The following is a 27,684-nucleotide window of genomic DNA, read 5'->3' on the forward strand; positions in this document are numbered from 1 at the left end:
ACCTTGAGGAAAACCTGAGGTGAAAAGTTCAGCTATTGTGTTTAGGCCTGTCGCGATAAGCAATAAGTCAATTAATTGAACGATAAGAAAATAAGAGCACGATAAGTTTGCCGGCCGCGATAATTTTTTTTCGTCCCCCCTTTACCATAGACTGTGTATGACAATAGGTTTCACTATGGAGTATTTCGACTAAACGCTCTGGTTTCTTGCGGAGTGATCTCTCTGGTGTCATACTTGACAGCAGCATGTTGCAGCACGAGCCGGTAAGCCGCATTTGTTTTGCACGGCTGCCAACACGCAATGGCCGTGAGACTTGCGTATTTAAGTGGCTTCTCACGCTCTCGCGCTAAACCTCCGATTCTCATGCTGAAATATGTAAATAATAGATGCAAGCATCTCCTCTTTTATTGTTTCGCTGCTTCCCACATGTAAGCAGAACACACACATTCTAGCTTACGACGTCAGTACAAAGCCCCCACTTCCTGGTCTACCGTAATAACCCCTGTAATCCGCAGGCACATTACGCAAATAGAATCAGCCTATATACTACCGTATATGACAAAATACACATTAAGAGCAATGCCGGCTAATCGAGAGGTTTGGGAGGATTCCCAGTGGGCCGCATAACTTTTGGGCCGGTGTCCCGGCGTATGTGAAAAAGGCGCTTTTATTTATTTAGTTTATTGACCTTTGAAAATGTGTACTTGCATTATTACGGCATATGTCACTATATTAGTTGAGAATGGTCTCAAAATGACACATTAGCGCTCTGCGCAATATTATCGTTTATCGCGATAATTTCTGAGAAAATTTATCGTACAGCTAAATTTGTTATCGTGACAGGCCTAATTGTGTTCACCTCTATGTTCTCAAACAGGCTTTGAGTTTGAACCTGCAGCTGCTTCATGCATGCAACATGACTCGAGATGAACACTGCCCAATAACTCTCTGACCACAAGTCCAAATCAGAGCCGTCTTCATCACTGATGCACTCTCACTACAAGTGAAGACATCCAGCCAGCAGCTCGACACCACCTCTAACCACAGTGTTGTTATTCTGACTGCAGCTTCATTCAGAGTCAGCCACTGCATCAAACTATAAACACATCACCAGCAAACAAGTTGGAGTTCTCACGTAGGTAGCAAATTTCAGTGTTTTTAGTTATCGATGTGCAGTCTTGGAGCATGTCAGGATGCAAATACTGGTCTATCGAATAGTCTACTACAAGACAATTTATCTAACTACTGCAATTTTTAAGCTCTGCCACATAATTAAATAATAGTAGATTAAACACTTGTATAATCTCCTAAAGTGTGATTGACTATAGAGAATCAATGGCTTTTTCAACTATATACTACGACCACCTACGTTTCTATTTTATAAATTAAAATGTAATAGTTAACAGAGCTAAACTACTGAATATTTAAATGTTTATTTAATGGTGGCTAATAATCTCACTAAATAATCTCAATAGTATTATTTTTGCAGCTCTAACCACAACAACAGCTCAATGTAGATTCAACACTGGACTCGGACCAATATTGGACACAAAAGGATCTGTTTGCTCTGTCATTGAACCTCATCGTAGCAGGTCCTTCCCCGGGAACAAAGCCAACTGTCCGACCCAATGCAACCCACCCCATCTCGCTCAAACAAAGGCCTCAAAGAGGTGCAGCGCAGTCATCACTAAGTTACGCAATGTCAGATAAAGATCAATTCATGAGAGCTCAAAGCAAAAACTAGAAGAAAGGGGTAGGGTGGATAAAGTGGGATGGAGATGTGCTTTAATCTTCTCAGGGCAAATCGCTTGCCTGGTGGCCTAAATGATCCCAAAACGCTTGGCTCTGGCTTCAGCCCCCCCTTCTGTCCAATTAACTTGACACAAATAGAAGGCAAATGCTGGAAGAGAGTTACTAATGAAATCCCCAAGTGAAAACACAATAGGAGAAAAATAACACTGCTTCCTTTTTGCTGGTTCAATGCTGTTCATGAATGTGTTCATTATTTTTGTTTCCAAAGTGTGTGGCCATTTATCCCCAAGCACCCCCCACCCCTGGTGTATCTGAAATATTTATGGAATTAAATAATCCATCTTTAACATCTCTGCCACTTTCTTCTGTGGCCTTCTGCCTAACACTATTCCAGCATTACAATGCTACTCTTGCTGCTGGTTGCTAGGAAACAACCATAGAGACCCTTCCTTCCTTTCTATGAGAATAGCGTTCACACAAGAGTTTTCATTTCAAGCCTCGAAGACCAAGAACACTACCCGCTCGCTGGAGGGACACTGGAGTTTTGTCATTTAAAATACCATTGACTTGTTCTGTTTAGGAACATTTATTCTTAGTGTTGTTGTGAGATCATACTACAAAGTTTTTAGGTGGGCATCACTTTAAACATGAGTTTTCTCACATTCAGGTTCACAGGGTGCTCTGGTTTTCTTCATACAAACAAACCTTAAGAAAAAACACACCCTACTTAGTCAACACATTACTAAAAACCTTTTAGAAAATGCAATCACAATGTACTCGATTTTAAATACTCATGTACAAAATTAATAATAAGTGGTTATTAGAGCTAAAACAATTTTAAATACACTACAGTTCAAAAGTTTGGGGTCACTTTGCCATGAGATTTAATAGGGAAGTGACCCCAAACTTTTGAACGGTAGTGTACATTAACATAATATGAAAGACATGGTTGTCCAAAATATAAAGAATAAAAATCTAAATGCTGCTACTGTTACAATGATTAAATGAGAATAATTCTGTGGTGGGGTTGTCATTTATCATTATTTTTGCAAGATTATGTTGACATTGGAAAAAAAAAGACAAATTTCAGAACTATAATGAAAACTTTTCTTTTAATCTGTCGATTTCATTTATCTTAAAGTAAAATTCAGGTTTCAGAGAGGATAAAAATAAGCACCCACTGTAAAGTAATTGGGTGCTCTCATTACCAGACCAAATAATTGGTAAAATCAAACTGTATTAATTGTGCGGCCATAATCTGCTGTAATAAGTTTCTAAATAGATTTTAGATGCAACCTTGGCAGAGATGAAGGTCCCACGTTTGGAGGACTTCCAGAGGGTCTCTGGGCTGCTGGATTATCATCACATGAACAGCATGTTCTTTCAGAGCTGGGAGCAAGCCAACTGCGTTGCCTTTGTTAGTAACTAAAAACATTGTCATCTATGCTCTTTCATGACTCCCATTACAATGGAGAAGGATCTCACGCCTGCTGCCAGGGTTTAGGTGCGACTTCTTCTCTTTTGATCTTAAAAGCTGCATTGTCAATCTCTCACTCCATCTGAGACAATGAATGAGTTGCTTTTGTAAGCCAGAGGGGTAAAAACATCCTCTCTGTTAATACGAGCTGATGGTGCATCTGGTGAGCTGCCAGTTAAGGTTGCAAAAGGAACAAAGTGATAGTGACGCTGAGAGAGGCACTTAAGCATATAAGGTCAACAATGTTCCCGGTGTGGGAATCATGTTTAATAACCAAGTACAACCTTAAACAACACAAAGGAGTCAGTTCTTTAAGCCCTGCTCGGGATTTGAGAGTTGCACAACTCACGAGTTTTCTTAAGTTTAACACTGTGTGTGTTGTACCACACGGGTGTACCAAGCTCTCTTGGGTTTGAATGGAAGTTTCCTGTTTACAAAGTTGCCTTATGATCCCACCCAAGCCCTTTCACTTCACTTAGACTAAAATAAGCCTCAGTTCCAGACAAACGGGGATTTCAGACTATATCCTGAGGATGTTTTACAAAAGAAACATGGTGAACTATTGTGATCTTTTAGGAACTTAGTCATAAGTTGAGGTTTATCCTTTCCTTAGTTATCTTGGAGAATATTTAAGATATTTTTCTATTTTGTAATACTGTTTCATTTAATTTACTATATTGCCATATTAGTATATTGATCACAACATATAGCTTGTTAATGTCAATTTAACAAATATACTAATAATAAATGCAAGGAGCATTAAGTAATTTGCAATGTGATATGAATCTGTTGTTTTAATCTTTTTGCTTCATTTTGAATGAATTTCATACGGTTGGAAGCTACAAACGAGATGATGAGATGATACTTGATTTAATGTACTACAAGAACTGATGTTTCAAATTACATCAGCAAACATCTGAATAATTGCTGGAGTGCTTAAACAAATTAGTTGTATTTTCTATTTCGGCTACAAAGTTTGAACATTGTATTAATTTGATCTGAATTTAAATTATTTCCAAATTAATGTCATTACTCGTCAAAATCACTTGAGAATAAGTGGCTTAATATGCAAGAGCCTTTAAGTGCTCCAACATATGGCAACAGTGCATTTATTGAATGCTTGAGTATGTAACCACTCTTTTAATCATTAAAAAAAGAGTTAAACTAAATTTATTAATATATTTTTATTTCAGATATGGTTTATTATATAAGTCATTGTTTAAATCTGCCTGTCATGAGCACAATCATAATTGGTACAGTTCTACAAAAACTGTTGCTCCCGGTACGACACCCATATAACTGGAGTGATTTTAACTGTTTCTGACAAGAACAAGCTGGTTCTAACAGTAAGTCATTGTGCTTGGTCTGAACTATACTCACTGCTTAATTTAAAGCACTCAAGCTTATAAGGAAGCGTGGATTAATGGTGTGCATCTTGCAGCCTGATAAAAACTTCACAGACAGGCACTGCAATCAAACTTGCAACACAAAAACCAAAGAAATATATAGTGGAAGTACAAATAGTTGAAGTACTCATACTGACACAGTAAGGAGCCTCAACTTTCATTCTCAGTGTGCTGCTATGTTGCATCATGGGCTGCTTACTGCATAAGAGTGCATCTCAAGCAGAAAGTGCCCTGCTGTCTTGTGCTTGTACGAACAGCAACAGCAGAAAAAGACCTGAATATCTCACATGTCTAGGTGTAAAATCTACTTATGTCTGACAGAGTCATCTGGACAATCAACACTTATACTTATACTAATACTTATACTAAGAAAAAGAGATTTATTTACATCATATAAACAGACATTAACATGTTTCAGCCTTTTTGGAAAAAAAAAGAAACAACATTTCAGTCCACTCAGTCAAGCAACACTGCATGACAAGTAAAAAACTCATTTATATTCTGCATGTTCAGTTCTGCTTGGCAACATTAGTTTTGAGGAGCAGAAATTAACATTTGCAATTACATTTATGTAAGAAAATACAAAAAAAGGGCAAGATGCATTCAAAGAACAAACAAAGAACAAGTGTTCTATGAATAAAACATCCTGCAAGTTGTTACTGAGTGAATGTTTTCCAGAAACTGGAAGAACAAGAAAACATCCTCATAGAAACTCCACTTCTGTGGAGCCATGCCAGGTGAGCATGTTGTCTTTCAGTGGGGAGTCTGACACATTCAAGTTTGAACTGATACAAGAAATGTGGCTTCAAGTGGTAAAAGACCATCTTTGAATGTGGGCTGAATGGTCAGAACTGAATGCATCCCGAGTGTGTTTGATGCAAGCCGTGAAGGAACATGAAAGTACCAAGTGTAAACAAGTCTTAAGTTTTCCAAGCCAAAATTATACTCATGATGTAAAACAAGGAAATTATGAGGGCCAGTTATATTAGAATGGTAGAAAGTAGACAGGATTACTGCACAGTTCTTTACTGTTTCTTATGTAAACATTTCACACACGTCCACAAAGCCTGACTAACCAGCCATGATGAGTATTACAAGTATTCATTCCTGACATAGCATCAGATTAACAGTATGTATGATGTAACTGAGAAGGCACTGAGTCTGCTGAGGCTTTTCAGGCAATAAACTTGGAGGAACATGATTCTGTCATTTTGACTGGAGTTGCAAAACCCCGTCGCTAGGGAGAGATACGTGCTCGTTGCGTCATGTGGTACAGCTCAGACTAACATCTAAACAATATTTCTCTTTCAAAGTGTAATGTGCAGCCTTCTCCAGTGTAAGTTTGCTTACAGGGGACATAATCAAATTACTCAATCAAAAACGGGTAAATACCACTTTAAGGAGATTGTAGAAGCATTAGTGTTTCAATAGACCTGCTATTGTGGCATTATGTAAGCCTATTTCTGATGCTTGCTCTTTGCCACATCAAGGCTGCATAATACATAAGGAGACCTGAATACTAATCATGGCAAGGATGATTAATGAAAAGGGCTTGCTCTCAGCAGGAATAGTTTAAGTGTGAAGGAAATCAAAGGCCATATGGGAAAACGTCTGGCAGTAGATGGCAGTCTGAGGTCAACCAAGGCAAGTGTCAATTAGCCTGGTCAAGGTCTCAGCAGCGATAGGCTAATACTATTTAATAAATAATGTTCAGCCCTGACATCACAAAATTTAGACCATACTGCAGTGTCAGAAGAGTTAAAACGATGTTGACGGGGCAGCTAATGTTGCATCACAGCAGTAAATGTGTTTCCTCAAAATTCTCCCACAGGCTCCTAAAAATTCTGGGCACACACTATTTCAATAGTTTTAAGGCTAGGAGCGAGGGTCCTGATAATCTCAGACCGGCATCCAGGCAATCTGCACCCAGAGCCGTTAGAAAGAGAAGGTAATTGAAGGTTCAGTTCAGGCTAGCTGAGATAATTATGCCGCTTCTTCCCAAAAGCAGGAAGTGGCAAGAAACCTTCAAACATTCCAAGAATCAGATTAAGTCGAGGCCTTGGTAATAAAGTGACATTTTCCTGTGTGTGCAACTGAGGTCTGCAGAAGCTGAAAACGTGACCAGCCACAGGTTAGACAAACCCTCAGGGGCCAATTATAAAGATAAGGTTTCAACAAGGCAGATAAAGACAGATATAGAACACCAATCTGCTCTGTTGCACACAGGCAGTGGAACATCAGTGTTTTTAATCACTAATTTATAAGTGTGGAGAAAAAATGTGCTTCCTTTTATGCCATCTACTACCTCTCATATACCTGCTGGCAGAACTCAAAGACTGCTGTTGTAGCAGTTTTCACTTCTGACAACACCATCCATTAGCAGAGACAGCTGTTTTTCCTCATGACAGTTGTCATGAATCACGTCTTAGAGCTCCCACAACAAGTAACGACCTGCCACCAGAAGAGCCATTTATACGCCACAGTTTTTATAAAGCATGTCATTACAACCAAATGTGCTTGATATTAGAGTCTAATTTACAATACTAGCAAACAAAAGAGAGTGCAGTCAGGTTTTGTCTGTGAGGTGACTTTATTGTTTCAAATTGTTTGGCTTTAAATGTGACTCTTTAAAGCTATCAGAGTTGCCATTTAAAGGTTTTTCCATTAAAAGTACCTAATTTTTTTATTGTGTTTTAGTCAGGTTTAATCTGTGAAATGAAATGCTCATATCATAACAGCAAAGTGTCCTAGAAATTGAGGCGAACATCTCAGTTACACTGTAGGTAAGATGTGGGCAGTGCAGTCAGTGCGAAGGAAGGCTAGCAGCGACTCATTGATAAATATTTCAAAGCTTATGCAGGTGAAAAGAAGCTGAGTGTTAATGAAACTGACGAGTGTGCAAGCAGACAGACACACAGAACCGCAATCCTAATGAGTCTGGCTGTGATGAGTACAGATCGAAGCATATTTTAAGGTGCAAATGGATTTTTTTACAGGGCAGTTTCATGCTTTTCCAGACAAGTAGTATGTTAAAAAAATAGATGTAAATATTAAGGATTACTTTCAAAGAGAATTATTTGAATATTAAGAATAAGGGAATTAACTTGGTGGAAAACACTGTGTGTAAATTCTGCATGTGGTGCCATACCCTTACACTAATTTCTAGGACAAAATCTCCATTGTATAATGAAAAACATTGCCCTGATTCTGACCCAGTCATGCAGCGGCAAACACCATTAAGTGCCATTGTTTCAAATACTGTAAACAAGTATTAGCTGATGAAGCTGTATACCAGGATTTAGAAATCTCTAATCACAAATTAATCAGCTCTACATCTGATCCACATCATGTCTGAGCAGTTCGCCACAAGAAAGGATTACACAGTAGATTATACACCAGAGTGAGCCTGAACTGTCTGGGACTGAGGCTAAATACCAAACTGACTCAAAGTACTCTGGAAGTTGTTTACAACTACGACAATACAACTATCACAGGTAAAATAATTACTTTGTGACATACCACGGGCTTTACACTCAATTCAGATATAATTGTACCACAATACAGAACTCTGAGTGTCTAAGTTGTGATTTATGTAAGACAAGGATTAAGGACATGTGAGCTAAAATTAAAAAAAAAATTGCTTCATTCAAGCTTCATCTTCTCTGTTATGTATGTCATCTTTTCCATAAGTTGGTGTTTCTATAAATGTAATTCTGGAATGAAGCTCTTAATGACAGCCACAGTAATTTAATATTGGTCATGCAAATATTGTGCATCAGGAACAGCTTATTCTCTAAGCTCTGCAAGCAGCCAAGTGGGTCTCGGGGTAAGTTATGTAAAGACTGCGGTCGCTCAGTGGCGTGGGGGTCTTTTGCCTTTTGCTGTGAAGGCCAGTGGAATTTCTGAAGCCTTGGCTGCGGCTATGTTTTGCTTCACTTTAAAAGAATCTGGAGGAATGTGATCATAGGGCACTGTAACATGAATTTTTTAATAATGTGTGGGATTCAGCTGCTTCAAATGCACGTAGTGACCCTGAAGGCAACATCCAAGCTTATCTGACAAGATAAAAGTATGGGGACAATGCGACTGCAGTATGATCACTGAACGCAGCACGTAGTCATACTACTGGGCTTTAGACTAATTTGTGCAATATTTTCTGCAAAATAAATAAATAAAAAATTGAGAAAGAAAGGTGCAACCTAGCTGATCAAAGCAACAGCAGAATGAATCCTATAACCTGGAGTGAGCCCTCAATATATGAGTGTGTAGGGCAAGAAAATGAAAGCAGCAACAGCAGAGTAAGCAGCTCAGAAGCCAGCATGGGGTAAACATTTCAGACTCTGTGATACATTAACTCTCTCTGACCCTCTATTGTTGTAGCAGTAACATAATTTAGCTGAAAGAATCAGAGCGATTATTTTGCAGCATAAACACTTTTTCTCATGCACCTCCTTAGGAAGCATCCACCTTAAAACATTTCATTCCTTGGTAATAAAGCTGGGTCAAGTTGATGACTCAATTTTTAACCCCATACGTCAGAAACCTCATGTACTTTTCATCAATGCAGTATAAGAAATTATGAATCTCCCTGCTCGTCATTTGCTCCACAAGAGACAGAGATGTCTGCTCTCTAGTAGCCCTGGTGAACCAGAATCCGGTAACATCCTTGCAGATCAGTTTCCAGACAAAAGCCAAACATAGCATGCCATCTCTCGAATTCTGTTCAGCTTGAGAAACTATCCAAAAGACTACAATCTAAAGCTAAAGTGCACCCAGCTATGCCCAAAACTAGCTAATGCGCCTCATGCACTTATTATACATGAGTAATTTATGTAAAGCGTTCATGAGAGTGAAAACAAGTTAAATTTTTTTCAATGATATGTAGAATCTACTTACCTTATCCATGTACAAAAAAAGTTACAAAAGAAGAATCGGTAAAAAGAGAAAGACTAGAAATGCGCCATCTTTACTTAAAAACATGAAGAGCTTTGGTTTCTGTGCTCCGTGAGTGTTAAATGATGCCTCGTGGGGTGAAAGCAGCTGTGTTTAACTTGCTTAAATCTCAGTGGTGCATTTTAACACAAACTACTCTGAATTGGTCTTTTCATTATTAGATTTTAGGGAGTTAAGTAGCACGCAGGGCTACACAAACATTCTGGTGTATTCCAGAGGAGGGGGGGGGGGGGGCAGTTTCTGGACTTAAAAATGTTCCCTGGCTTGTTGTCAAGCATGACTTTTATCTGACCAATAAATTGTAAAACTATTAGCACTATCTGGCTGCACTATGAATTTCTAAGTCCAACTTTACATGAAATGTTTTTATCAGCTGCTTCGTGAAGACTGGTAGTTCGTGCCATCACTGTCTCATAAATGAAATATTGGTGTTCAAACTAAAGGCAAGATTCAAATGGGGCACTCAGGAATTGTGCTGGTCTTCTCCTTGGGCATCATTCTAGATGTATTTGTCTCTCTCTCTCTTTTTTTTCCTTTTTTGTCTTCCTAATTTTAAAACGGAATAATACGTCACTGTGACCACGCTGCATGTAACCACTTTAGTCTGCATTAAGTTTCCACTTTCAGCACAAGAATAACATGTGACATCACTTTACTTCTGCAGGGTTGGTCCTGCATGCAGAGGCCAAGCCAGGCAGCATCTAAATATAAAGGACGGATTGGACTTTTGGAAAGTTAGGAAACCTTCTGTTGCCTGGGAAAATTACACTATTACGACTCTGGAAAAGCAAGAAAAAGAAAGTCACTAAAAATGTCTGTCCTTCTTTTTCAGAAGGGAGGAGTTTTTAATTTGCTTGTGATGTCCTTACAAATTACAACCACCTTGATAAAATAGAAACACTGGAGTTAAAGAGGTTCCAAGACATTTTTCCTGCTTAGGTTCATGAGGCGTCTTGACGCTTTTCCTCTTCCTGACTGTACTGAGCAGGATGCTGAGCAGCAGGCAGCTTTGACATCAATCATTTTACAGCTTGAGGTGAAAGCGCTCTTATCATACAGGTTATTTATCAGTTCCATTTCAATTAATTATTCTCAGTTCTAATATAAAACTGAATCAAAGTGATTTTTTTAATATGGAAACTGAACATTAGTGCCTAAATTTAACAGTTGTATGCATTATATGAACCATTTCAGAACGATATATCTCCAGATTATAGAAAAACTAATTCATGTCAATGCTAGTGCTCAGTTCAGTCTTAATTTTTGACATTATAATATTTGCATTTAAGTACTTTTCTGGCCCATTTTCTTACACTTGACACTAGCACAAAATCCCAACAAGTTTAGTTTTGACATGTCTTAATGTCAGTTTGTCTGAGTAATAACCAGCCTAAAATTGGATTTACATTACAAGCTATTATTCTCTTGTGAACGCAGAAGAATATGACAAGTGTCTCTTTCTAACATTACTGCAACCAGCACTGATTTACAGCTCTGGGCCAGAATATGTGGAAACAATGTAAAGTAGGCGGATATCCCTCCAGCTATGTGGCTGTGAACCAGGGTCACCACAGCTGAGGACTGTTGTTTGTGGCCTTTAGCTTTGCCACCTGGCTAAACAAGAGGAGAGGTGCCTGTCTAGGGTCCAGCTACTTGCTGAAAATAAAACAGAGCTGCAGCAGCAGACATATCAACTGTGCACCCTGCTGAGACAAGCGTGTGCTTGTTTTTGTTCCTATAAAAACTAAAGAAAGTGATTTCACTCATCAGTCTCAGTTTTCTTTGGATGCTAAATTTTAACTAATGCGTGTTCAATTTGAGTATTGATTAGTATAGATTAATTATTAACTAATAAATGAGACATTAAAGAAACTAGTTCATTTTGGGAATTAATAGTCAGACCTTATAGTATTTTAATTTTAAGATGTAAAACTAGAAATAAAAACACTGCAGTATAAAAACTGCATGACAATTACATTAATGATTATATTCAATACTAAAAATATGTGACTTGGGAGAAAATTGTGCCATGTGTGGACTAAAGTGTCAAAAATCATCATGTAAAGAGTAAAACTATTACAACCAGCATCAGCAAACTGAAATGAGAGGGTTCTGCTGAGAACCATACAACATATTTCAGATTTCAATTGGCTGTTTCATTAGAAGAAGTGCAATTTTCGCTCTCATATATAATTGAATTTGTAAATGAAAAAGATGTTAAAGATTAAACAGCCTTGTCTTTTATCTTAATTTACATCAAAGCTGGGAAAAAAGCATCCATGTCATTTTTATGCTCTCTTGACTATCAGCCTGCCTCAATTCTCCACCCTTTACACTCACAGCGCAAAATCATAAAAAGGAATTTGACAAAGCTAGTGAGAACAGTAGCCGTCAAGTGGTCAGTTATTTAACCTGTCATGTGACAACAGTGTGAAGCAGAGGGTCATACCTCACCACATTGAGTCTTGAGAGATAAAAACAGATCCCTCTATCCGTTAGCTAATCCTGACAGAGAGGTCCTGCCAACACCATTAGGATGAACCCGTTTGAGCCACCACAGCCTCTCCACACATTCATAGAACACAGGGAAAGGTGTTACTATTGAAAAACAGCCTGAAGACTAATATAGACTCCAAAAATGTCTCTCTTTTATGGAATAACCAAGTTCCAAGTTACTTTTATTCCTGAGGAAAAAAAGGTGTGGACTTCACTATGAAAGCAAAATGACACAGAGGCTATGCAAACTATCCTATGGTTATTGTGTATACGTGTTTGCATTTTCTTATTTGTTCCCATTTAGGAGACTTTTGTAGTGAATCTGTGATACCATGGTTAAAAAATGTCAAAGGAACAGACATACAACAGCAATTTGTTGGCTAATCATCCAGAGGGACATATTCTATTAAGCTTTGTAATCTGAACATTTTCCAATTCACCATCATATATCTAGTGGGCTATAAATGACTCAGAAACAGTTTTGAATATGACCTATAAAAGCTTTATTCTTACAGGTGAGTTATCAGGACAAAGCACGTCATGTAATCAAAGATCTTAAAGACTACCAGAACTACAAAAATCTGATCTGTACTGAGACCATTTCTCAGTAAAACTAAGCACTCTGACATCTTAAACTAAAATTCCATAGACAAAAGTTTCACAGATTAAAATAATCTTGGTTGTAGCCTTCTTTTAAAATAGTAATCCTACTTAAACAAGCAACATTTCTTATGTCCAGCTATCCCAATGCTGCCATTTGTCACCCATTGAAATTACAGCTGGCAAAAAGCTGCAATAACCATAAGCCTGGGGCAGTTAACAAGCCACCAATGACACCATAATTGTCAGATAGAAGGACAAAGCTCTGCCTCTAACTGTAGCTCACTGGTTTAAGCGGTGGTCTATTGATTGCCTATTCTATTGTGTGTAAAGCTTTGCTAAAGCAGCATCCATTTGCAGGTGCCCAAAAGGGATGATACCACTTTTACAGCTCTAGTGAATTTATTTTTAGTTTACCAAAAGATGCAAATGAGATCTGTGCATACATGATTTCATGTATGTTTGAGTGTATGTGCATTTGTTGCCGAAGAGCTAATAACCACAAGCCACATGATTAGCATGTCTAGGATCCATCCCGACAGGTGCTCCAAAGGTTCAGGAAACGTGAGCTTCAACAGCCAAGCATATTATCTTTTTATTTTTTATTTATTTTGTATCTTCTCCTATAGGACTTAATGTGTTGTTTTGGCCGGCTAACTGCTGGCTAATTTTGGATTAGCTTAAATTTCTTTTTTCCCAGATATATTAGGTGTAAAATTCAAAAGGTAGATTTGCATATATGAGGTTCACAGGCTGAACCTGTGCAAAGATGCAAAAACTAAAGCGGGTTAGACTCCCACGATGGTTGTGGCTCCTGTTATGTTAAGTAGCCTCGATTATCTCTGCTGATAAAGGGCTTAGCGGGATGTAGCCGTACGTTACACAGGAACGAGCTGCATGGCAACAGTTGCACACAGAAAACTGTTAAACTGTTGTAGGTCAGGACGGTGCAGGGTCGTTACTGTTGCAATGTTATCTTGCTGCAGAAGGTTGACAAAACACAGTGGAAATAACCACTTCTGAATACAAGTTTCATTGGTAGCTAAATGTAATAAATCATTCCTCTAACCTGTTGCGTCCTTTCAGCCGGATTCATCATCACAGCCTGCCGAAAGCTGTTATCCACGTAGGACGCCATTGTTTCGGAAGACGTCGTCTAGAAGATAATGTGTCTAATCCTTAAAAGTGGTTATAAATATCCACGCGTAGAGATATTAACAAAAAGAGTCCCCCTATTGTCTTGCTGTAGTCTTGTGTGCTCCGAAGCTAGCGGATAAGCTGGGAGTGCCCGAAGCCAGGCCACGGCTGGAACCAGACAGCCGAGCAGTCTCCTCGGGGGTATCTGTCCCTCTGCTGCCCAAAGCCGAAACCGGACTGCCAACACCGGTGCCAACCGGGACGAAACTTCCTGTTAAAGCACAGCTCACACTGCCTTTTTGTTTTCTATTTTGAGTTATTCTCTAGCAGTAAAAAGCGATGTCCCTTTATTGAAGCCAGCGTTTGGTAAAGCCATTCCTTGTCTCAGCATTCTGCTAGCGACGGGAAGAATTCCATGTAGGATCCAGTAAACAAAAAGTGAGCTAAAAACTAAAAGCTATCCCGTCAACAACAACCCGATGTCCATTATGAAAGGCCGACCCTCACATAGCCACTAAGATAACTCATTATATTAGTTTTAATGGATCAAAAAGTGAGGATTGGTCCGCAGCCGATGCCGTACGCTGTTGTATGCCACCACCATGGTGACTGACACAATTGATTATCAAGTCGGAATGAATTAAAAGAAACACTTCCGGTAAAGCCTTTCAAAGCAAACCTTTGTTTAGAAAATTAGTCAATGACAGATCATGTATATTCAGACAGAAACCTATATACAATTTTACATTTTTATTTATTTAAGTACATATTTCTTTACATATGCTTTTTGACTAACGTTCAAAAATATACGCAAAAAAAAGACGAAGAAAAGGCATAACATGTTGCAGCAGACCCAAAGAAACCTCTCATTAAACACACGATTGTTTTCTCATTGTGTTATGTTCTGCAGGTTGTGCATCTTTACAAATACTAAAGGGACTAGTTGTCCCCAGCACCGTCAGCCTTCTTGATAAGTATTTCTGCTGCTCTAACAAACAACTGCACAGCAGAGCAAGGCCATTTAAATTAGAGTTTTACGTCCTACCAATAATTAAGTGCAAGGGATTTTCGATTACAAGCTATTTATGCGTTAACGAAAAAACAGACGTATTACCTAGCTCAAGTCATCTTGTTTTGACAGTGAGATAATAACATTTCTTATGAAGTTGTTCCTACTTAAATTTAACTTGACAGATTTTGACATGAGGCGCAGGCTCATTATGGGCGAGTCCATTCAACAAAGGACGGAATGGGGGCTGTGAAATGGGAAAACTAGTGCTTTGGCACCACCTAGTGACACTGTACACATTAAACAAGTTCGATAATATACATGAGAAACTCTTTTTCGACAGCCTAATAGTTAAAAATGCAGAGTAAAATTAATAATATAATGAATATAACAAAAGCAAAAAAGGATATTACTTTTTACAACTCTTTAAAGATTTAGAAAATATGACATAAGATTGGCAGATTACTTTTTCTTTAACAGACATTGAAAATTAAACAAATTCAAGCTTTCTAATGTCCCCTATAAATTTTGTTTTATATTATTTCTACCTCTATGCTAATTGATTGATTCAAATAATTAAGCGAATCAATTCATGAGTGAGATGAACTGACAGCAAAGGTGATATAGACATGGCACAGTTTAATACCTGAAGCCTCCCCTGTTTATAGAATGTAACTAGGTCTCAAGCATTGTCACCATGACAACCAGTGGTTGCATTACAACCAGCCGTGACCCCATGGACAGACATAGCAGACCGCTGGGCTTGTATTAGTAACCCACAGGGTTCTAGTCTGCAACAATCTAAACATAAGAGTGGATAAATGATGCAAAAAGGTGACACAGCGTCAGGAGGGATACAGTGTGGACAGAGGATGATTTTTACTGGTAGGAAATGCTCACATACAACATGCTTTTCATGTTTGTCTTTAAACAATGCAATTTTATTGGGTAAATTTTTCTCTGTAAAGTTATTGCATGTATGTAATTTTATATATTTATTTCTTTTTTCCTAATTATAACTAGGTCCAGATGGAGTCGGAGACTATAGGCCAAGATCAAATTATTTTTCCCAGTACATCGGTGTGGGCTCCACATCACCTGAGACCACAGGCGACCTCTCTTATTTGTGCAGAGCTGCACCAAACACTCACCCCATAATGCCCAGGCAGAGCTATGTGGGCGAGGTGGGCTGGGGATGGCAGCATAACCAGCTGCTTAACCGTGGCACACTGCTCAGCAATATGCAAATTAAGGTAGGAATAAAGCTGACCATGTGCAGTGTATGTTAATGAGCATGTTGATGGATTTTTGTTTGTTAAGATGGCACAATGTCATGCTCATTTCCACTTTATGAAACAGATGGTGCTGATGTGATATGTAGGAAAGTAGTTGCTGTGCTGTGGGACAAATTAAGTCAAAGTCAAAGTGGTATTTATATAAATCTTTATACAGCAAACACTAACTTTTGCCACCATGTATGGCATGTAACACAATGAAAAATGCAGAGGTAAATTAAACTGATTTAATTTTTTTGTTTGTTTGTTTGTTTTGTTTTACTTATTTGTTTTTGTCTTTTCAGAAAACAGAGTTTCGTGCAACACTGGAAGACAGAGTCACCCAGAAGTTTCAGAACAACCAGTAAGACAGAATTTGTAACCTTATCGCTGGACTTATTGCATATCTCTGTATCTGTAATTCAGAATCCTATTACATATGTGTGCTGGTCCAAATGAGAACATCTCAGGTTTGCACAGTGTTGGGCAATTGCATTGTAAACTATCTGCTTCCCCATCCATAATGCATCACTTCCACTTGAGCAGGAACGCACAGCGCCTCCAGCTGTGAATAAGAAATCAACTAGACTGACTTAGACAGACATCTGACACAAACAGGCTACTGACCTGAACAAACAGCCGGGAGGTTTATCCAGCGCTTTTACATTTTTCATGACAAAATATCCACATTTAATCAACCTGTAAATAACTCTTCAGAAACAATGATAGCACAGTATAACCTAGATTTGCTGCAGTTTAAAGGAAAGAGCAGAGGGAAATAAATGATAAAATACATCCCTCTATACAGGTCATACATGTTATCATGATCAAAACACCAGTGAGGGAATATCTTTGAAGTACGGTGATGGACTAAGGGCTGCAGCCATAGTGTTAGAAATACTGATGCCATGAATACAAGCAGCAAGACTCATCTACTGTCAGCTCTGTAATTCAAATGCAGAATCAACCTTAACTATTCTTTAATGCTCAGGTGAGCATGCTCTCCACTGCCTTTGGCATGTTTTTGTGAATAAGAAATCCATTGTTAAGAAGAAAATGAAGAATCCTTTATTTATCCATACATACAAATACAGACATTAAATGGTAAATGGGTCTCCCTTGAAAATGAGACGATGAGTCTCAATAGGAGCAGATGTATAAATAGTGTTTAAATAAACCTGCAGCCTTTGTTTTATTCTTCCTGTGTTGTGTTGAGACTTGTGGAGCATCACACAACATCTTAAACTACCCCTTGTTTTTACATTTATATTGATTTTCTTTCTGAATTCATCACTGTTGTGGATGTTTAGGCATTTCTCCTTTATGTATCTGTAATGTTATGGTCTACAGAATTACAGCCTTTTTCAGACCACTGCTGGTCCACAACAGACTGTGTTTATCTTGGTGTAGTTCCCAAGTAATCAAGGTCATGAACATCTTTAGTGCTTAAACAGAACACAGGGCTTAAACTGAACCCCTTTCATTGTTTGTTTTTTTCTTTTTATTAACTGCTTTCCATTTCAGTTCTTAGGACAGCACATATCAATCTTTGTTTCTCAGTTTTAGCTAAACTGCTCTAAAGACATCAATAAAAAGCAACAAATGTAGACAGATTGTGACGGCACAAATCATAGACAGAAACATTTATTTTAATTCCAATGAAGTGCATTAATAATCACAACATGATGAAACTGGTAAAAGATCATTATTTTGTGATGGACTTCAGAAAGCTGAGAAAACACTGTGCATGTAAGTGATGGGTGTCACTTATATTAGGTTTAAAACCCCTCATGTGTGTCCAATGATCAGTTGTAAAACAGCCTCCTTTGTCCACATATGAACAGGGACACACAGAGAACCTCGGACATAAACACAAGGCTGCACCAAAGCAACACTACTGAACTTTGGTAGGTTTTCTCACTGTGCCGCCCCATGATGTGTAGACTAATTCCTGTTTCTTCTTTGATCTCTCTAGTCAGTAAAAATCAGTTTGATGTTAACTCTTGTTTAATCTCTTGCTCTTGTCACTTTCTCTTTTTTTCTTTTCTTTACATCCTCAGATAGTGGAATGCTGTTGATATCCCGGTGAGTCTGTGTAATGTGGTTCCATGAAACCTCAGGATGCTGCAGGGCAATGGCTGCTGAATGTACATAATGAATGTCAGTGTGTCTGAAGTTTTAACCCCTTACTAGCTGAATTAAGTTGTAAGTATATATAAGCAAAATATAAGAAAAAAAAATGTGGAAACAAAATTACAAAAAGAAAAAGACTGGAATAAAATAAAGTACAGTTTAATATATAAATTAATAACAACTAATAAATAAAAAATAAAATTAATATAAAAATCAATACATAAATATGAGTGAATAAATGTGAAAAAAATATTTACAATAAATTAGTAGGATAAAATAAAATTACATGAACAAAGGCAGAAGTAGTTTGTCACAAACACAAGTTAATTCTAATGAATTATGAGGAAAACTAGATGAAAATATATTTTAAAGGGAAATTTGTGTCCTGGATTATATGAATAACAAGAAACAACGCTGAAGTGCACAATGTAAAACAGCTGATGACACACATTCCAGATTAACATCCTCTATGTACAACCCTCGGTTAAATATTCGATGAGCATGAAACTTCTTTTGGGGATTAAAGAATAAATTATTGACAATTCATTGGACCCGTTCAGTTAAAGAGCCTGGAAATATGAAACAGGAAACACATCTGTCAAAATTGCAACACTCCAGACAAGAAGTGGTTAGTTTCCAAGGGAAAAAAGGGGAAAATAATATTTGTCTTGACCTGTGAAGCAGCCCCAGATCTCTGAACTGGGCTGTGAATAATGAGAAATACACCAACACTAAGCTCTCAAGCCTCTGGAACTTTTGATTCACACCAAATGCATTCCTCAACACAATCCCTTCTCTATTCATAATTTCATTTTTATTCAGAAGGACTCTTGAGAATGCCCGAGGATGCTCTGGAAACATCCAGCACATTTGAAAAAAACATCTTGAAGCTATCTCTGTTCATAATAGTTTTTTATGTTGTACAGTCATTTTCAGTCTCTGAGATTTAACTCCATATTTATTCAGTTAATATCCTTCAAAAACACTCCACCAGTTTGTAAAACATCTTAATGATGAAAATTAAAAAAATCATTGGCCTTTTTAAATCTGAAATGAAAATATTTATCCAGGTTGACAACACAAGAATAAATGCAAACTCATTAGCACAGACTCATTTTTCATTCTGGGTAAAAAGTTATGATCTAATACACGTTTCCAACTAAAACGTGATTCTTTAATATGCAAAAGAACATTCACCCAGTAAAAATAATACACCCTTTAACTAAACAAGAAGGCCAGTTATGCCACTTGAAACTTGCCTGATTTATGTCACTTAGTGTCTCTCTATGGGCTCCAATGGATTAATATTTGTTTCCTCTCAGAAAGAGCACAATGGATGGCTCACGCAAAATCAACATCGAGTTTCGCAGAAATAATCCGAGCTAACAGCAGATGGTGCTCCGCCACCCTCGATGAATGGAGGACCTGACTAATAATGAGAAGTGTTGAGTTTGAATAAACATCTTTTAATCAGAGTAAAAGGTTCACTTTTCAAACTCTTTTTCTTTTTCAGGCTCTTCTTTGGAACATTTTAAGGCGTCTGTAAAAATCTATGTCAGATTTATGGCTGCACTTTAACACAACCACTGTGATTTAAAAATTTGAAATGGGGCAGCTCTTTGACAATGTAAACTATATAAGCTGAATAAGTCTCTATCAAAGCTCTGACAATCTCCTCAAGGATGTCGGATATGGTGCTTATTCCTAAGAGTAGAGATGTCATCCAAAAATAACTGATTACCAGACTGATGTTGTTTTTAGAGGTCCCTCACCCCTCTTAAACTGTCACAAATACACACTTTTGATTCTTATTTCAGAAGCACCCAGTAATCCCTCCCCATGGCGAAAGCAATCACGTCTCCTTCTGTCTGGTATAGATAGCTGTAAATGTTGTTTTCCACAAGAGAAACCATCAATTTTCACATAATGAGCCAAATAGACATTGATTTCTTGGGGTCAGTGACAATTTGTTTGTAACACCATCACCTGCGATAAAATGGCCTTAATCTGACACTCACCTGGAGGCATGTTTTGGCTGAGTTTGTTGTGACAAAACATTTTCAGGATGGTCCGAAATGTGTACTGGGAACCAGCCAAGAAGTTGCTGTTAGTTAAAACATAAGGTGTCATTCTGTGAGGCAAGGCTTTTGCAGCTGTGACATTTAATAGTAAAACACCATATGCAGAACATCTATGATTAGAAACTGGAATTTCACATGATTTGTATGAATTTTAAATACCTCAATATCTACATTTAATAAACACATCACATTGTTTTAAAAGAAATGTTTGTTTCTGGTTACTACCCAACGCCACTTTCTAAGTTAATGGCACAGTCATACATTACATTGTACTCAATTGTATAATCATTCATAAGACAAATACAAAAAAAATAAATAAATAAAATTAAATAATAATAATAAAAAATGCTGCTTTGTTGTGATTTAGATGTTTTAAAGGGTTTTTGGTTTGTGAAAGGTTGTGTTTTCTCATGATTTGTTATGTAAAATGCTTTTTAACAAGGTGTTTCTGTGAAATATGTGTTTTGTTTTTTTAATTTATTTTTTGTTATTATGTTTTGTGGAAAAATGTTCAACCCAAATGTTGTGAGACTGTAAAATGTAAATCAAAATAAAATGCAACAATTTGAAAATCTTATGAAGCCATATTTTATTTCCAATAGAACATGAGCAATTTATCAGATGATGAAACTGCCACATTTGACCATTTCATGACAAATATTTTCTTAATTTGAATTTTATGGCAAACACATCTGGAGGAGCATCTGGCAATTAGGTTAACTAGCAACAAGCAAGTCACCTAACTGGGTATAAAACAAGCCTCTCAGCTGTAAAAATAAACAGAGGCTCACCAAGAATTGTGAAACAATTTCAGAAAATATTCATCAGTGTAAAATTGGGAAGACTAAAGATCCCACCACAGAGAATCAGGAGGAATCTCTGTGTGTCCATGATAAAGACAAAGGTCAAAACATCTTGTGATCTGCAATTTCTCGGGAAGTACACCATTAAAAACAGACACGATTCTCTACTGGAAATCCCTGTATGGGCTCAGGAACATTTCCAGAAATAAATGGAAGTGAATTCAGTTTGCCATAAAATTCAAAAATTCAGTTTTAAGCTCAATCATGCAAAGCAGCTGTTGGTGAACACAATTCAGAAATGCTGCCATCTTTTTTGGGCCAACACTCATTTGAAATGGTCTGAGACAAATTGAAGAGATTACTTACCACAGAATATGGAAACCATGGACAGCATGTCCTGCGTGCTAAAAAAAAAAAATAAAATAAAAAAGAGAGAGTAACCATCCAGCTTGTTTTAAGCCAACAGTTCAAAACCCTGCATCTGAGATGGTATGGGGTTGCAAAAGTGCCAGTGACATGGGCGGCTTACATGTCTGTGAATGGATAGAGCTGGGCTACTCAATTTGACCCATTACAGGGTTGCAGTCCTGTAGGATTTCAGTGTATCTCTGCTTCAACACACCTGATTCAAAATAAATGGAGGAGCAGGGATAAATTAAAAACGTGCAGGACTGTGGCCCAGGTAGGACCGAATTGAGTGCAACATCTGTTCTGTGAATTAGGCTCATTTCAAGTTTAATTAAATTTTTTGTGGACACGTTAAATTTCAAAAAATGATCCAAAAATGCACAAACTGTGCAAATTTCTTAGGAAAGTTTTACTCTTGTTGCAAAGTCTTTTTTTTTACTATTTAGAAATAAAAATGAGTTTTCTCCGCAGGGTGGCCGGGCTCTCCCTTAGAGATAGGGTGAGAAGCTCGGTGATCCGGGAGGGGCTCAGAGTAGAGCCGCTGCTCCTCCACATCGAGAGGAGCCAGATGAGGTGGCTCGGGCATCTGGTTAGGATGCCTCCTGGACGCCTCCCTGGTGAGGTGTTACGGGCACGTCCCACCGGAAAGAGGCCCCGGGGAAGACCTAGGACACGCTGGACGGACTACATCTCTCGGCTGGCCTGGGAACGCCTCGGGATCCCTCCGGATGAGCTGGTGAATGTGGCCGGGGAGAGGGAAGTCTGGGTTTCCCTGCTTAGGCAGCTGCCCCCGCGACCCGACTCCGGATAAGCGGCAGAAAATGGATGGATGGATGGAAATAAAAATCTATGCAAAATAAAATAAAATAAAATTTTTGTCAGATGTATATTATTTTGAAGTTCTCAACCGGAAGTTCCAAGAGCTCTCCTAGCGTTGAACCTGCTCCAGTACACCGGCCGGGCTTTAGCTAGGTTAGCTAGAACAAGTGACGATTTCTAGTTAAAATGTCCTACCCAATACCGTCCGCAAAGCCCTCCAACCATGAGAACCCTCGCGTCTTCTTCGATGTTGATGTTGATGGTGAAAAAGGTTAGGACACTTACTATTTAATGGCAGCAAACTCCTGTTTGTTCCTAATTCAATAGTTAGCCTGGTTAGCTTAGCACCTTCACGGCATGTTCTAGTTTCTTCCAGAAACGGAATAATTAACACCACGTTAGTTTTTAAAAATTTGAGATAAGCTTGATCCATTATAAGAGATTTTGTTTTTGCTCGGAATAGCTTGTTTAATTTTAATAGGAGCTATCGGGTAGTCCGTTATTTAGTGCTTGTTTTGGACATAGACGAAGCACGTGTGGCCGAGTTAGACTTGTAAGTTTGTCCATCAGCGCACTGTTGTCCGGTGTACGTCTGTTTGTATGTACTCAAAATGACTGACAGAATTATTTTGGAGACCGGTAGACACAAATACTAATTTATATCAATATGTTCATTAAAATAATAGATCAAATGTCATGTACTACTTAAAATAATGTAAAATTTAAGAGTTTTCACACTAATTTTTAACTGATTCCCTTTTAGCTGGCCGGATAGTTCTGGAGCTGTTTGCTGATATCACCCCCAAGACTGCTGAAAACTTCCGGGCGCTCTGCACTGGCGAGAAAGGCATCGGCAAATTAACAGGAAAACCACTGCACTTCAAAGGATGCCCTTTCCACAGAAGTACATAGCCTTAAAGCCTTAAACCTCTCATTTGGTGTGACATTTGAGTTTGGATGACATCTTGTTGAGAAGCTGTATGTGATTTTAATATCAGAGAAGCTAAAGGGACATACAGTGACAGATTAAAATTATTTTAGATAATGTATGTATTTAAGATTTAAGTTTAGTTTGTGGCTGTATATTCTGCTGATAATTGAGAATTTCTGTGTCAAATCACAAGGAAACTTTAAAACACCAGAATAGGTTTAAAAAGCAGAAATGATCGCCAAATTAATAATGACAATTCATTTTGTTATTCAACCGAAGAAATTTTAACCGTCATCCTGGTTGAACTTGGAAAAGTAATTTAACTTTTAATTTGTCTTTGGCAGTCATTAAGAAGTTCATGATCCAGGGAGGGGACTTCTCTAACCATAATGGAACAGGTGGTGAGAGCATCTATGGAGAAAAGTTTGAGGATGAAAACTTTCACTACAAGGTAAGCTAAGTAACACTAGAGCTCTCAATATGTAACTCCACTACCAGAGATTTTAAAGTGTTTCTGGGGTCTGAGCAGTTACTATCCACACATGGAAATTACATGAATAGGGTGTACTTGAAACTAAAGATTTAAGAAATTAAAGGCCATCTTACTGATTCTCTGAAGAGGCAAAACAAAACTACTTTGAAATGCTTCTCGTTGATGAAGCTGTCTTTTCTCTTCTTCTTACTCACGTAGCATGACAAGGTGGGTCTGCTGAGCATGGCCAACGCTGGGCCAAACACCAATGGCTCACAATTCTTCATCACGACTGTCGCTACGCCGCACTTGGATGAAAAGCATGTGGTCTTTGGACAAGTTTTAAAAGGGATGGGAGTTGTAAAAATGCTTGAATCCATTGACACTACAGAGGATGCTCCTGTGAAGGTTAATGCCTTTTTAGATCTGTAAAGCTTGTCTGTTTACTTTAAATTACATATAGAAAATCATTACATTAGTTCTGTGGTAATCTTGTTACTAAAGTTTCTGCTAATGCCTGCCTTTGCAGCCTTGTATCATAGCTGACTGCGGTGAGCATAAGGATGGGGACAGCTGGGGCAGCGCACCAAGCGATGGAACAGGAGATGCCCACCCAGACTTCCCCGAGGACTCAGACATCAACTTTAAAGATGTAAGTATCTGGGAAGTCTTTGATCTTCAAGGACACGGGTTAACTTTTGCAGATAGCATCAGACAGGTCCGCAAGGACCAATATGCCATTTATGGAAATGCACTCATTCCAGGCGAAGGGACAGATAGAAATTTTGATATCAAGATCCAGGACATGTTAAGTCTGATAAAGATTGCAAACAGGACAACGCAAGTATGTTTATAACCTGCTTGTCTCAGTTGTTTAGTTTACTTCAAGTCTAGTAGACTTGATTGGATGTTTGTAATGTCGCCATATTCCCAGACCTCAAGGCTTAAACAGCAAAAACAAAAGCCAAATTCTAACACGGATTGAGTTTTTCGTGTTTTCAAAATGAAAGAAATATAATCTAAGTTGGGTGTCTATTTAATTTGTGCTTTCTTTAAGGTTGACAAAGTCCTGTCAGTTGCTGAAGATGTGAAAAATATCGGAAACAACCTTTTTAAGAATCAAGACTGGAAAGGTGCAGTCAACAAATATAGTAAAGCCCTCAGGTACAGTATGGCGTGGTCTGTGGTTTACTTTCATTAACAGTCCTCAGTCAGATTTTGAGAAGCACACTTTCAAAGCAACCATGAAATGAATGAATGTGATTGTCCCTATATATCTAAAAATACTGAGTTTACATTGCAGTCATTGTATTGTAGATGCTGATGTATGAGCCTCATGTTCAGGCATACTCTAAACAAAGTAGCTAAATCATTTTAACCTCCATTTATGCAGGTACCTGGAGATGAGTGGAGATCATCTAGAGGAGGAGGCACAACAGAAGCTGGAGCCTACAGCACTCAGCTGCTTCCTCAACACAGCTGCTTGCAAACTGAAGATGCAGCTGTGGCAGGATGCTCTGGACAGCTGTAATGAGGTGATGTTGGCACAAGCAAAGCAAACCGACGTAGCTTGTATAATTGAGCGGTTTCACTTGAAAAATGATTGACTTAAAAGTATTTTTCAGTTTTATAGTTTCCCTCTGGAATAAAATATTTTACATTTCAATGCACTTAATGCAGAACATCTGAAAAATAGCAAGTTATTTCTCTAAACTACTTTCATGCCATGATGGAGTATATTTTGTATTATCTACTGTCTTGCACTTGATGTATGACTGCATTTAGGGGAGTTCTTGGCACGACTCATCCTACTTTATCAGTTACAAGTGGACTGTGATGAGCTTTAAGTATCAGTTAAAAGAACAACTTAATACAGTTGGAGGCAGTGAAGCTTCTTTTCTTTTTCAGGCTCTAGAGCTGAACCAAACAAACACTAAGGCACTTTTCCGGAGAGCCCAGGCCTGGCAGGGGATGAAGGAATACAACAAAGCTCTGGTAACCTTCACAAAGCACTTCACTCCCTAACAGGGCTGTTGCCAATTCCATCCCTTGGTCCCATCTCTTAGTTTTGCAGAGGCAAAGTGCCTCCTTTCATTTTGGGGATCAAGAAGGTAATATCATTTAGCCCTTCAACTACAACCGGGGGCTCATTTGGATGACTGGATGCTCACTACTTCCTAATCCTCAAAAGGAAAAGGAGCACCTTAAATCTAATTGGAGGAATTGAGGTTGTTTTCTAATGGCTTTAGTTGCAAACTGCCGTTTATGATAAAACAAAACTGTTTATGCACTGAATCTGATGCACCTTTATTTACCTGATTATTTACTGTGCTTCTTTTCAGACTGATCTAAAGAAAGCTCAAGATATTGCTCCAGATGATAAAGGTGAGGAGTTTGTTAACATCAAGGCTGGAGAAAATGAACAAACACTTCAATCATTTAGCTTCCACTACACTTGAATATTAACTTACTTTTGCAATATGTCATGCTGATCCTTTATCGACCAAATCTGGCTCAATGAACAGGATACCAACTACAGTCAGTTAATTTTTTTTCAGATTCTTGGAAGTACAACATCTCCCACTATGTTTAGTGCACTTGGTGGAATTGGGCTCTCTACAAATAATGTAGCACTATTGATTAGGACTGAGGGGGGAAAAGTATGTTTGTTTTTTAAAAAGATGGCAGTGCAGATTTTGAATTGATGTACAAATGTTAAAAAAAAATATATATATATTCTTTAAGTGCTAATAACACAACGTTAAGGAACTTAAAGGTGTAAGTGCAGCACCTGTATGTCTGTGCCGTGCACATAAACAAGAACGTGAAATCAGACTGGCAACTCTAAAAATATTAAACTAGTACTTCATCTTCTGTGGGTGGCGGCATTTGCTCGGAAAGTCTGGTACGTTTGTGGAGGTGTGGGTGTACGACGCAGTTTAATGTGGATCAAAGAAGAAAACTCTGGTCCACCTACATAGTTCTCAGTTTCAAGTGAACCAAATACATTAAGCAGACTTCAACGCAAAGGTCATTGTGGGCTCAATACAAGCGATTGTGGGTAAACACACACACAAACACATAGCGTTACATGATAGGTGGCTCTGGCCAAGAAAAATGGCTCAGGGAATAATGCAGCAAAGATTTTTATAGAAATATGGTCAACCCAAGCCCACTAGGATTGATGTAGCTCCATGTTCTGCTTGTGTCGTAATTGTTAAAACAAATACGAGACACCATGTTGCAAGTTTCCACTGGGAAATTATTAGAAACGTCGTCACACAGGGAAAACATGCCAGAAACGTTTTAGAATCACATTACAGTCATCTGGATCGTAATCAAAATGATATCTATGACGAAGTAGAATAATAATTTGCTAATTAGCTAATTTTAACAAATGTCCATCTTTTGACAGCTATCGCCAACGAGATGAAGCGGGTTCATCAGAAAATCCAAGAGGAGAAGGAGAAAGAGAAGAAAATCTATGCCAAAATGTTTGCATGACCGTGTGACCTCACGAAGCGTTGAATCATTTGCTAATAGGTGATGTTACAAGTCTGTAACAGCGTGAAAATGCACTGTTTTGATTGGATGGTTCATGTCGTGTTTCACTTACATTTTTCATTGACTGTATTCTGCTGTAATAAGCATCTTCACTGTGATGAACAGATCAAGTGTTTGTATGAGTTCACCAATGACAGCTGGATTTTTAAGTAAGTTAATGCTGTTTGTTGTACCATCATTGTTGAATCTTTTTTTAAACAGCACTTTTGACCTCACACAGCGCATCCATTTGTTTTTTATGGAGGTCAATAAGGCAAATAACAGTCAAGTTTTCTTTATTCGTTTCTGTGACGTAAGTTTATATATACAATAATCCTTTGATTAAATGCTGTCAAAATATGCCACAGTAATGCTCTCACGCTCATTTTA

At 38.1% G+C, this 27,684-nt stretch overlaps 3 protein-coding genes across 10 annotated transcripts in view; 2 read left to right on the forward strand and 1 right to left on the reverse strand.

Moving 5' to 3' along the window:
- The window catches only part of rapgef2b (Rap guanine nucleotide exchange factor 2b), a 94,484-nt gene extending 80,068 nt beyond the window's left edge, over positions 1-14,416 (reverse strand). For all 8 annotated transcript variants that reach the window (XM_041990045.1, XM_041990041.1, XM_041990039.1 and 5 more), the window contains exon 1: positions 13,754-14,416. In XM_041990045.1, coding sequence (XP_041845979.1) covers positions 13,754-13,822 — 69 coding nt within the window. In that variant the 5' untranslated portion in view covers positions 13,823-14,416. The remainder of the gene's footprint in view (positions 1-13,753) is intronic.
- Positions 14,417-15,574: 1,158 nt separating this feature from the next.
- On the forward strand, positions 15,575-16,498 carry LOC121642960 (uncharacterized protein C4orf45). The gene is made up of 3 exons (XM_041990054.1): positions 15,575-15,715; positions 15,854-16,083; positions 16,410-16,498. The coding sequence occupies exons 1-3, from the start codon at positions 15,652-15,654 to the stop codon at positions 16,470-16,472; spliced, it is 357 nt and encodes a 118-aa protein (XP_041845988.1). The 5' UTR covers positions 15,575-15,651; the 3' UTR covers positions 16,473-16,498.
- A 5,951-nt stretch (positions 16,499-22,449) lies between these two features.
- ppid (peptidylprolyl isomerase D) lies at positions 22,450-27,661 on the forward strand. The gene is made up of 10 exons (XM_041990053.1): positions 22,450-22,619; positions 23,112-23,252; positions 23,624-23,730; positions 23,971-24,159; positions 24,281-24,403; positions 24,809-24,915; positions 25,145-25,286; positions 25,660-25,746; positions 26,094-26,136; positions 27,167-27,661. Exons 1-10 carry the CDS (start codon positions 22,535-22,537, stop codon positions 27,253-27,255), a joined length of 1,113 nt encoding a protein of 370 aa, XP_041845987.1. The 5' UTR covers positions 22,450-22,534; the 3' UTR covers positions 27,256-27,661.
- Positions 27,662-27,684: the final 23 nt, after the last annotated feature.

Source organism: Melanotaenia boesemani, chromosome 7 (genome assembly GCF_017639745.1).
Source record: "Melanotaenia boesemani isolate fMelBoe1 chromosome 7, fMelBoe1.pri, whole genome shotgun sequence".
NCBI lineage: Eukaryota > Metazoa > Chordata > Actinopteri > Atheriniformes > Melanotaeniidae > Melanotaenia > Melanotaenia boesemani.